Here is a 12,463-nt window from a genome sequence, read left to right as displayed (position 1 = left end):
AAGCAATTTGTGTGTGGTGTGAAACAGTTAACACCAGCATTCACAAGGTTGAAACCCAATGTAGAACTTCATCATGGGGGGACATGATTGGGACGGTATTTTGACTCTATTGACAGTTTTCTAAAATATTTTGTAAATTCATATTGAATCTCCTTGTATGATACCTTCAAAGTCTCTGTAATCATGGGGTGTTGATAAGTTGTTTGAAATCTTTTTTGATCCAGCACAGGCAAATGGGTGTTAAAAGTTGATATACAGTGAGGTTAAACAAAAATAAAAGCGGATTTATGTTACTTGAAGTTAAAATATTTTTTCCCCTTACTTTTCAGTCGACTTGCTCTTCCTAGTGAAAAGTAAAGAGTGGAAGTATTGTGGGTTTTTTGTTTGTTTTTTTTTTTTCCTGCAGAAGAAACTATGACACAAGATACATCTGGTTAACAGCTCAGAGTGATTCTACTTGTTGTGACCTTCTGGTATCAGTGTTTAGAAAAATAATGTCATGTTTACCAGGAGTGAACTGTAAAATAATATTTTAAAAAGTTTTACTTTGGACATTTCTAATGAATTCTAGGTGCTTCGTTTCCCTGATTAACTACAATTAGGCTGCCAAGGTATCTGCTATAACAGTTCATGATGCTCTGTCATAATTGAACTAGTACACTTTTATTTCTGAAAATAATTTGTCTTTCCTCTAAAATACAGCAAACTTGAGTTGATCTTTTCTTTTAGTAGGTTAGTAATTGCATCAGTGTCCAAAGGGATGGAGGACTTATGTTCAATGTCTTGCTCATTCCAAAGGTTGTGGAGCCCCATTTTTTCACTTTTGCGGGGTGTGTGTATGCTCTCCTGGATGTCGCAGAGAAACTGGCCTCTGAAAAAGATCTGTGCTGTGCTATCAAAAGCATGGAGCACAACTACTGCAGCTGGAAGGAGAAGTGAGCTGTGGGTTGTTAGAACTCTGAGATCCATCATTCAAAATGCACAAGGTTAAGAGAGTTGTTAGAGTGGAGATTACTGTTTAGCTCTGATTATTCTCTCCTTTCCTGCTGTGTGTTTCGAAGGTCTTCGGCATTTGTTATGTTCTGTGCAAAAGTAGTGCTGTCCGTATGTATCTAGTTAAATGGATTGGACCTTGTGGAGTACCTGAAGAAGTTCCTGGAGTATGGTTGTGATTTCTCAAGGATCTGATCTGGTAACAACTTGTTGTGGCTGAAAAAGAGTTAGTTGAACTGTAATGCCTGAGTGTTTCTACGCAATGATACTTTAGAAGTAAAATCTGTGGGTGCAGACTACTTTTTTGTGTGCTTTAAACTACAAAATTTAACTTTGTATTTATAATTGCTGGAAACTTGCGCCCAAGCGGTTACGCAGACTTGGAATTCATACCCTGAAGTTTGACATGTGGTGATGTCATAGGCAGTACTCGTGTGCATTTCATATGGCCTTAAGCTACTGATGCAACGTGAAGTTCGAGAATTACTGTTTTAGGCCTAATCATCCAACTCATTTTGTGATTGTGAGCATGATGTCTTCCATTGCCTAGTACTACTGATCTCTTTGTCTTCCCTCTGTACTGCAGTGATTTGTGAAAATTATTTACAGAGTGTGGACATTTAGGAATTTCTTTACTAGTGATCACATTAAGTCTCAGCAGGCCATTGACTTCACTTGGCAGCTAAACTTCACGCATCTGTTATTTAAACTCTTGAAACTTGTGTTTTTTGCTTACTGCTTCATGCTGTCGTTATCTGTTTGAAATAATGAAGCTTGGAAACATTAGATAGAGTCTACATTAAGTTTGAAGTTGGCTCCAGCTTGTACTTCCAATCTCTGAAAATAATTTTATGAAACCCAAAAAAGGAGTCAAAATCTTAGGAGTGTCTTCCATCACTTGCAAATATGTATTTTTTTCCCTATTGGTTTATCCTCACAAGGTTAGTAAAATGTATGCTGTAGAATTTTAATGAACTTAGTGGTTCAGAGATGAGAAATGGCAAGCCACATCTAAACACAATGTTAAGGCCACTGCAGTTTTGCATTTCAATATTGTTTTGGCAAATACGGAATCCATATGGTCAAAGCCATTGTTTGTCTTGTGAATGCCACTAATAACAATGCTTCCTTTGTTAGTGTATACAGAATTACAACTTGAATTACTTCAGCAGAACAGTATGCTTTGTCCTGTGTCTTGCAGGCTATCTGTTCTCATCGACAGGCATCCATACAGATTGACAGTCTGAATTTTTTCAGAAAGCTACATGAGGAAAATGCTTATGTGGAATAAGTCTCTGGAATATCCACCAGTATTCGACCTGTTGTTTGCAATTACAAAAATTCTTTTCCAAATCTGGTCTAAACATGGTCAGAAATTTTCTAAGTGCAGATTTGGGAACTTAATCTCCTTTATACAAATGGAAGTTCGTTGTAGATGGAGTGACTTGGGATGAAAATGTCAGTGCTTTGACATTTTAGGAAGTTAGCACATGAAACTGCATTTTTTTTTAATATAATGTATAACATACTTTGAGTATCTCAAATACGTGACCAAAAGATTAACTTGAGAAGACTTCTGTGGTAAAATAATCATAGAATGTTTTTCCAAATGGCATTGTGAAGTAGCTGCCTATGTTCGCCTATTTAGATGTTTATGCAAAGGGGCATCTGCAACTATGGTTGTTGGGCACACTGAATTGCAGTATAGTGATGCAGCAACATCTAGCTTGGTCAAGGACTTTGTACTTTTTTTTTTGTTGTTCCTTTCCTTTTGCAGAAATGGCAGTAGAATATTTCTGTATCTACCTCTGAATACACGTTAGCTCAAAACACATGAACTGTATAGTTAATGTGCTAGTCTGCTTTATGAGGCATAATAGATATGTTTGGTGAATTCCAAGTTCATGTTAGTCAGGGCAAAGCTTAAGCTTTTACGTGTAGCATATTCTCTTCAAGTTCACTTTAAAACCTACACTTTCACATTGAAAAGAGCTTTTCTGTAAAATGCGGAATTGAACTGATCTTTTTTATTAAGTATATTCATAGTGGTACAGTGAATATTTAAATTGAGAAGTGTGGAATGCTGCCTGTGAAAAGCTGGCACATTGGTGTCATTTGTCAGTGGAGTCAGAGGCTCTTGGTTACTTTTGAGTAAAATTCCTGAGCACCATGTAAACAATACAGCTGTAAATTCACTTTGTGTTTGCTGTGTTAAGTGAAATATTGAAAGTGATTTTTTGCCATTCAGAATTCATTTGGAGTGAAATAACACTTGAAAGTCTTCCTGCAATCCTTTACTGGGAAATCAAGAGCTGAGAACCCAACGTAAGAGCATTCTCCTAAAATAAATATCCTGTAAATCTATGTGCTGGATTCAAGTGATGTCTGGAGCCTGTCCTTCCCTTCCACCACCACTGCATGCACCAACTCAAATAGCGTATGGGAAAATTACGTGTGCCCCTGTGACAGACGTGATGGGCCTGTCTCTGGAAAGAAGGAATTCAAGCTAAAGGAAGGGCCATCCATTCATACAGGCTGAACAGAGGTGAAAATGGAAGACTTAAGTCTTCAGCACAGGGTAATAAATTGGTGAACTTCATATTAAAAATCAGGTGCTTCCAAATCATGCTTCAGGGATTCCATTCACCTTTAAGTCACTCCGTCAAAATGTCTGTGGCTTCTGTCTGAGAGCAGATCCAATGAGTAAGCAACAAAAACGTGTACATTGTTTTTTATTTTTCATTTTTAAGTCTGTCAAATCTGAAATTGCACACTGGAGCGTGTAAAGATGGCAGTTACTCGATAGAATTACTATGGGTTATTAAAGCTTTAAAAGTAGCGTGTCAGAACTTCTCTGTATGAAAGAAAATGTCTTATGTGTCATCCTGCTGAGAATGCAGTGGTCTAATTTTGGCTATTTTTGTAGGTCATTTGGTGAGGCAAATAAGGCACGTTAATAAAGATTATGTCAGTTTGTGTTTTGTTGATCTTGACTGAGTGTGCAGTGGAGAATAAAGATGCAAATAACATCATTGCTCCTTCCAAATTTCTTCATTTTGTCTCCTTTAGAAGAATGTGAAGTGGGATGATAGAGGATAAGAAAATAATTAATTTGATATTTGTCCACAGGTGGAAAATAACTTTGTATAGGTAATGTTTTTCGCTACACAGACGCTAAGGAAGACGTTTCTTTCTTACGAGTTTTGGGAATAAGGAAAGTCCGTAATTTATCCCTGTACTGCCTTCAGTTGGATATTTCAGCACGGATTCATATTAATATATATCGTGGGTATCCAACCTTTTGGCTTGCCTGGGCCACATTGAGTAAAGGGGCATTGTCTTGGGCCGCATATATGTAGGCTGCTCCGAAACTACTGCTTCCTATCTGTTGTCATGGAAGCTACACCAGATAAAGTGAGCGCAGTAACTCTGTTTGGTAGAACAAAGTCAGCTACAATACACTGTTTTTCAACATAGTCACCACCATTACCTATACATTCTTGCCAGTGATGAACAAGAGCCTGCGTGTTGGGCTCATCAAAACATGCACCGGGGAGGTGACCCATGGCCTCTGTCACCACTGCTGAAACCCACCACTCACCGCCTCACTGTGTTCACACCATTTGGTTTCTGTAAATGTTCAGCAAGCATGGATGAATGCCAGTGGTTGCAAATTTTTCCACGTGGAGTTATTCAGTGACACTACTTAGCTTCACCCACACTTCCATGTCATGCCGTTTTGTCAGAGTGCCCCTCTGCTGCAATCTGTCAGACAGCAACAACTTGTAGCAGGATATCGGTGGGTAGGGTCAGCCCCTCCTGCTGTACCACCAACATCATAGAGCAGGAGGCATTACTTTTGGAGCAGCCCCCGTAAAAGATATACTATAGTTAATGTATGTAAGTAACAAAACTTATTTTAACTTCAAATATTTTTTAGTAAAAAATTTTTTTTTTAAGTAACAAAAACATAAAGCTAGTGGGATATTTGACTCTGTTTTTATGATGCTAATGCATCTGTCTGTTTCTTTGATAGCAGTGTTTGCAATTCTGTGATGAGGTCTCAAGGGTTTTTTCAGAGATTTTTGATGAAATTTTACTCTTCTTGTACTTCATCATTGACAAATAATTGTTCGCAAATGTGTACTACCGAAAAGCGACAGCGTGAACTGGGTGGGATTGTGAGGCAAGGGATATCTTTCATTAGAAAGAGAGCTCTTAGAAAAGTCTAGTAGAGAGACATGATTGTGTTTTTTGAGTGGAATATCTGATTGCACATTTACTCATTCCATTTGAAAATTTGCAAGGAATGTATTTATGTAGACTGAAAATGGAGTCACAAATATGAATTGATGGATTTTTCAGCAGTCTTGAAACCTGTTCTCAAATTCCTTTATCAGAATGGAAAGCACGGCTGCCTATTTTCCTCAGTTCACAGGACTGTTTTTAGGCTATGTATCAAAATGCATGCAGTTATTTGCCGTAACTTGAGCTGGCGCTGCGCTGTGCCCTCCCCTTGCTTTGGTTTCAGCCAAAACTGCGCAACAACCAGGTTTGGTTGTTGCAGAGCCACTGCTGTGATAGTGCAGTGCAGGGGGCAGCACGGGGGCGGCTGCCGTGCCAGCTGTGCCGGGTGGTGTGCGGGCTGTGCGTCGGACAGGCCTCATGCTTCAGGAAAAAACTTAGGCATGAAGGGGCAGATTCACAGGAAACTGGCAGCTTCATAGTGAACTAAACTGAATTACAGGGTCATATGCTATTCTCACATTTGAGCCGTTCTGGAGGGCTTTTTTTAATACAGTGAAGGAATTTGTTAGTATGACGTTAGTTGCTGAATTACTGTTGTTGTATTTTTATATACTTTTTTTTTCTGTGAAATGTAGTCTGTAGCGTTGTGGCTCACTAATGTGTTATGTAACATCTCCAGTAAGAATTGAAATGCTAACGTAATGTGGACTAGATGCTGTTGGTACGACGTTTGGAGGCTGTTCTTTTTGAAGTTGTTCTGTGAGTGGTGGTTTGGAATTAAGTAGTAATCCCTTTCTATTACAAAACTGATTTCATGCGAAAGAAGTTCAATTACTATTTTAAAGAGTTATGACTTGTTAATTTTGTTTTTATATACTATAGGATATGTTTTGGAGTTGCAGACAAAGTATCTTTGCTGAAATGAAGAAGAAATTTTCACAGGTAGACAGATGAAATCGACTTTATAAAATAACTGAGCTCCATAGTAACAGCATGATGCTGTAGCTTTCATTTCTTAACATGAGCATGAGCTGTTGAAATTTTATGCATGTTCTTGAATACCAAGATTGTTTGTGTATTAGTCTTTTTCATTTCAGCGCTTTTTCTGTTACGTTTATATGCTTTTACATTGGTGTGTTTCTGTAGCCCTTTAGTTTTTCATCAAAAACTGTAACCATGTAGGTGGCTTGTTTGCCAGATTATGTAGCAATTGAAGTTAGGTTTTGTGTTTATTCTGCAGACTTGGTTTCGTGAGTTTATCAGAAACAGGTTGATCTCTGGCTAATACTGCCTTTTACAGTATTTTTTCAGTGAAGTAGCCACAAACAAGGTGTTGTGGTAGACGTCTGGTAGTTCAGATAGTGTGTGTGAATGCTAGGCATGAGCAGAATTGGATCAAGATGGTTTTTGCCTCATCTGTTTACTGTGAGCATGAACCAGTGACAACTCAAACGATGGTTTAATATCTTTTGCTATACTATCTCTGAGTTAAACCAGTTTGGTCTGTCTGAATTGCGACTGCAAATGAGCAAGAGGGGATTTGTCTGGTGTGGAACATCTAGCAACTCAACAAGCAAATCTTCTGTAATCTTCTGTAATTTGTTCTCTTAATGTTATTTCCTGTACGTAGTTCTCCATCAGATACTGCGTGTCAGTAGCAACTCCAATATTAGTCACGGCTGACTTAAAATCAAAAGCAGTGAAGAAAGTTTTGAGTAGGATGAGTTGAATTTATGGCGCTGTACTCCACAAAGAAGAGTTATGGTGTTGGATATGTAATGACAAAAAGGAACTGAGTCTTAAGAGGAGAACTTTTTCTATTCCTAGCACAGTCGTATAAAGTAGCAGTTGTTGTTGAAGGGTCAACACAAAATTACTGTGGGAATCCTTGAACCTAGGGTTAATTTAAATTTTTCTAGCACCTGTATGAGTAGTCCCAGGTGCCTCTAACCTACTATGTGCTATAGAGGAGGGTGGGTTAGGGCTGCTGCCCAGGACCCTGCTCCCTAAGAGTAGGATGATCCTATTAGTCCGCTGGTTCGTAGCTGATGCTCGTCTTCTGCAGAGGAATCAAGAAATCAGATCACTGAACTGGGCCATAGGTTTCTCTTTCATAACCAGAAAATGAAAGAGTCAAATTATATGCTGATTATTTGAATTGGAAAAAAAAGGGTAAGTCAGCGCTGGAAAATAATACTGGAAAGAACACATCTTGAGAAGCAGTCACTGGTGAAATTTGAATTTGGTCTACATATGTTCAAGTTGGTTTTGACTCTTGAACTGTTTTCTTCTTGAAGTGCAGTAAATGTTTCAGGGCTAGTTTTGTATGTCTTCTCAGAAGTTTGTTCATAAACCTCCTTTTCTCCAGCGAAGATTAAATGTGTGAGTTTGAGGTGTTGCACGTTAGCTGGAAGTGGTGACTTGTGTATTTTTGAGCTAGTAGTTAGTGTTCTGTGTTGAAATCTTCAGTGAAGTTGATAAACTTAGGGAAATTGGGCTTCAAATTCTTAAGAAAAAAACAATCTATAGGAAACATAACGTATTACGGATTGTGAGTGGCTGTATTTGCCTTTCTCTGTCAACTTCATTTCTACCATCTACTCAATGGAAGTAGATGCCGCAGTTACCTCATGTTTTGGTTTTGAGTTGCATGGAGACTGCCAACTGATATTGCCATTTTGGAAAATCAAGAGATGAACTAAAATGTTTATTTCTTTTTAAGGTGTTTGGTGTATAAGACCTCTCATGAGAGACTTACAGCACTTTGGCTACCTGTGTGATGAGGTTGCTCATGTAGAAATACAAGGGATCTTAAAGTTGTTTAGTTCTTTATGGTTCTTTATTCTGTACATACTTATGACGTGGCTGACAGCTTTAGCATGAACACAGTTCTTGCTGTTTGCTAATGTTTTATTCACTGAAAATGGTGATAGAACTGCATGCATCCGTTTGCCTCTTTTGATGATGTGCTCTTAGCCCTGGAGTGACATTTGGGTGATCTGATATGCATTACTAATGCTTTGTGTTACAAATTGAAAAGGCTGACCCATTGGGGACTAATTATTCCTTTTACTGACCTCACCTTTCCCATATTTATGTATTAGTTATTCTCTGTTTTATCCTTTGGATAACAGAGTTGATGGATTGTATTTCCTAAGATCTTTGCTTTCCTGGTTTTTCAGTATTGGAAAGCATTGGGAAAATGCCATTTTCTTGGATTTTCTGGCTCTATAAAATTTTACCTTTATTCCATTGCCGCCTTCACTTTGCTGATTTCAGGTATATTGAAGTTGCTGTTGTAAATATTTTTGTCATGATATGAGAACTTCCTAGTAGTCATCTGGCCAATGTTAATTTTCTTAATCAGACAGAAGAATCTCTCTTATGATTCACTCAGACGTGAATTTGGTAGAAGAAAGTTGGTTGTGGTTTGATTAAGCCACTTGTTTGTTTTAATGGATAGCTTCCAAGTTGATTTGGAAGCTTGGAGATCTTCTGGCTTGCATTCCTGGAAATCTCAAAAGGAGTACTTCTGCCTCAACAGCATTTGTGACCGTGTCAAAACCAAACCTGAGATTGAAGTGATGGTTTGAAAGTTTGTTTCTGCTTCAGCACAGTCTTCTGTGTGCTTGAAGGCTAATGTTCTGTGCAGAGCTTCAGCGGTTTTTCTCTACCCATCCAAATTCCTTATTGTTCTTTGAAAATGAATGGTTTTGACATAGATTTTCCAAAACTGTAGGATTCTTTACTTGTGAAAGCAGACATGAGAAAAGTAAAGGATCCTTAGATTGTAAAAAATTTACCGCGTTAGGTGAAATCTTGGTTGTTGTTTTTTTTAATTTATTGAACTCCAAGATTTTCTTAGCTTTCTTCGCTGACATATTGCGTGCTGTCGTTTCAGGTGGAAAGTGCTGCTGAGGAGCCCAGAGTGCTCTGTATAATACAAGATACCACAAATTCGAAGACAGTGAATGAACGTGTTACCTTGAATGTGCCAGCTTCCACACCACTTAAAAAGCTGTTTGAAGACGTGGCTTCAAAAGTGGGCTATGTGAATGGAACCTTTGATTTAGTGTGGGGAAATGGAGACAATGTAACTGATATGGTATGGCAAAAGTACTTTTAATTTCCTGTTGATAGCGAATAGTCAAGACTCAACATTACAGATAAATGCTATCTGTATTGCATAATGAATATTGAACAGTAATTTTTTTTTAGTTAATCCCTGTAAAAATTAGTAGTAGATGCACCAGAATGGCTGACGCCACTGTTTTGATGTGGCAGGATGTCACTGTATTATATCTACATTTTAATCTCAAAATGTGCTCTTAATTGATATAGGAAATGAATCATTAAATAAAAAATAATACCGTATAGTAACTTTCTGTGTTTCTTCTGATACTTGTTTGACTGTAAACTACAAGAACAAGTCTAATGTTATTTCTGTGATTTGTTGTAAATCGATGTTGGATTTAGTTAATGCTGCTCTTAGAGGTGCACTTAAAAGACTTAATGAAATTCCTTAAGAAATAGACTTAGGTTTATTTCAGTAAATGTTTATGCTTGCTGGTGTTCATTTTTTTTTTAAAAAAAAAAAACTGTGTGCAGGCTATGCAGGGGATTTGATAGTTTGATATTCTGCAGGAAATCTGTAGACTTGCGTCTTGTCTCCTGAGGAGACTGCCCAACTTCTGAGTATTAAACTGTATTTATAACACTTAGTATTGCTAGTGGGACAGTTGACCCAGTTCTTTCAGTGTTAATGATGAATATGTTTTGTTTATACTGGATAATTTTTATTTATTTTCATTTCATCTTAGTGTGCCAGAAGCTACTTCAAGCAATGTACTTGGACAGAGTCTATTAATTGCATATAAATCTGTTTAAAAAAATAAAGCGCTTTATTTTTTTAACAGACTCCAATAGATCAGAACAGTGACAAAACTATTCTTGATGCTGGTTTTGAACCAGGGAAGAAGAACTTCCTGCATTTGACAGACAAAGATGGTGAGCAACCTCATATAATGCAGGTTAGTACATTCTTAATCTTAAGGTTTAGTGTTGGGTGTGTAGATGTATGTTACGTGTATTGTTCATATAATAATATTAGAAAATGAAATGAAATTGGGGTCTGTATTTTATATAAACTGTATCTCAGGAGACTTCTCAACAGACTTTTAGACTACTGTGTTACACCGCTAGGTTTATCTTGAATTAAGACCAATTCCATTAGTAGTGATGAGCTGTCACTTTTTATTCATGCTTGGCAAGTATTACTGTAATGTTTTGACATGATTAATTTCTTAAGATTATATGATTAATCTGTGACACATTTAGAGAGAAGTTTTAACAATACATGTTCCATCATATACTTTATTCTTTTCCTGTTGTTTTTGAAAGCAGTGTTAGGCCACTGATGATTCTCAGAAATTGTAGTCTGGTATCAACAGCAAAGTTAGCTGTTTCAAATTTTCTTATTTAAAAAGAAAACTGGTCAGTGTTGCTATAAGCAATTGTCTGCCATAACAAAATATTTGAAATTTGCTGTTGCTCCAAGGTGTGACACATTTAAAGATAAACATAGTCACAGTTTATTTAAAACATGAATCAGAAAGGCAGTGATATATTAAGATTGGTTACTCAGTTCTTATGTCAACATAAAGCCTACTTAGCCTTTGTGGACTTGATTATCTGAAAAGGAAAAAAAACCAAACAAATGTGTGGGAGTCAGAATTTGTGTAATTGTGAAAGAATACTGAATTGTAGTTTTTATCATTAAAAAGGTGAATGAAAATCTTGTTTTGGATGTCAGTGCAGTGAACTTGAAAAACAGGAGATGATAAACTTCAAACTTGCTTTGTTGTGTGCATTAGAGTACTGTATTTGATCATATACAGTATTGCAAAGGCTATTTACATCCACTAATGCAAAGAATGCTTTCTCAAGGTGTTGGGAATTTGGAGGGCAGAATTCAAGTTGCATTAGCAATTGTAAATCTTTTCTATTGTGTTAAAAATTAAAAAATGACATACTAAGACTATTTTTTTTAGCTGCGAGAGAAATAATGTATTGTCTAATTTTTGCATAAAATAAATGTATTTGTGTTTTAGGAGGAGTCAGGTACAACAGAAGACAGCACCCAGGACAGATTTATAGGCCCGCTTCCAAGAGAAGGGTCTGTTGGCTGTACCAATGACTATGTCAGTCAAAGCTACTCGTACTCTTCAGTCCTGAGCAAATCAGAGACAGGTATAGTGTTCTCTCTTGCAAAGGCACTGCAGATTTCTAATTATCTTAGCACACTTCAGAATAGCAGCATCTTGAGGATTTTTGAAATAAATTCTACTTCACTTAAAAAAAACAAAAAAACAAACAAAAAAAAAACACAAAACAAACCCCCCAGAAACCACTCCACGCTAATACATTCTCTCAGATTTTCTAGGATATTTTCATGTTTTATGAACAGAAAAGCTGTATCCCAGCTTCTACTTCTGACAGTGCAGTTCTGATTGTCGGGGACCCCTCCCATTTTGGTATTAATCTACTACTTGGCTGACTAGTTGCGATTATGCTACTGAACAGTATTCATCCCAAGAAAGCTGTGTGTTTTTGTTTGCAGCTTATTGAGTACTTGATACTATTTTTCAGAGAGCCTGCTCTCAAATCTTTGCACTCCAGGTGTTAACTAAAGTCTTTCTCTTGTAGCCCTTCAGTTCTGGTTTCTCTGCTTCTGCCATGATTCCCCTAGAGAAGCGCTGCTCCCCTGTGTGGCACGCCAGCAGTGAGCAGACTCTCTCTTGAAAAGGGGAGTGCAGCTTGGTGCCAGGGCAGATGCTGTGAGGCTGGGCAGGGCCCTTTGCATTGCAGAGAGGGCAGGCTGAAGCAGCTTGTGCCCGGCCGACAGCTGCTGCCACCTCCCACAACCTGTGCATCACAGCCTTTTGCTCTGTTTGCCTCCTAGCTCTGCTGGCTCATAAAAATGTTCAAGTGATTGCCAGAAGAGAAAGAAAAGCAAAAACTGGCTGGAATTCTCCTCAGCGTTTTTATGGTCATAGCTCTGTCATGCTAACAAGCTGTGCACTGTGCCTGAAGACTGACAGATGCCAAATTCTTACAGGCATGAAATACTTGACTGGGAGTGTCCTTGCTGAGTTTCATACTATCCTAGATTTCTGCTTTGTATTCTTATCTATCTTCTCTACAACCACTCAACTTATAGCTG

General features: G+C 37.7%; 1 protein-coding gene across 5 annotated transcripts in view; it reads left to right on the top strand.

Annotated features, from left to right (window-relative positions):
- The window catches only part of USP47 (ubiquitin specific peptidase 47), a 58,513-nt gene that overhangs the window by 12,048 nt on the left and 34,002 nt on the right, over positions 1 to 12,463 (top strand). For all 5 annotated transcript variants that reach the window (XM_021400979.1, XM_021400978.1, XM_021400980.1 and 2 more), the window contains 3 exons: positions 9,143 to 9,346; positions 10,158 to 10,271; positions 11,352 to 11,490. In XM_021400979.1, coding sequence (XP_021256654.1) covers positions 9,143 to 9,346; positions 10,158 to 10,271; positions 11,352 to 11,490 — 457 coding nt within the window. The remainder of the gene's footprint in view (positions 1 to 9,142; positions 9,347 to 10,157; positions 10,272 to 11,351; positions 11,491 to 12,463) is intronic.

Source organism: Numida meleagris, chromosome 6 (genome assembly GCF_002078875.1).
Source record: "Numida meleagris isolate 19003 breed g44 Domestic line chromosome 6, NumMel1.0, whole genome shotgun sequence".
Classification (NCBI taxonomy): domain Eukaryota; kingdom Metazoa; phylum Chordata; class Aves; order Galliformes; family Numididae; genus Numida; species Numida meleagris.
The sequence above is the reverse complement of the archived record's forward strand: the minus strand, read 5'-3'. Positions and strand labels throughout refer to the sequence as shown.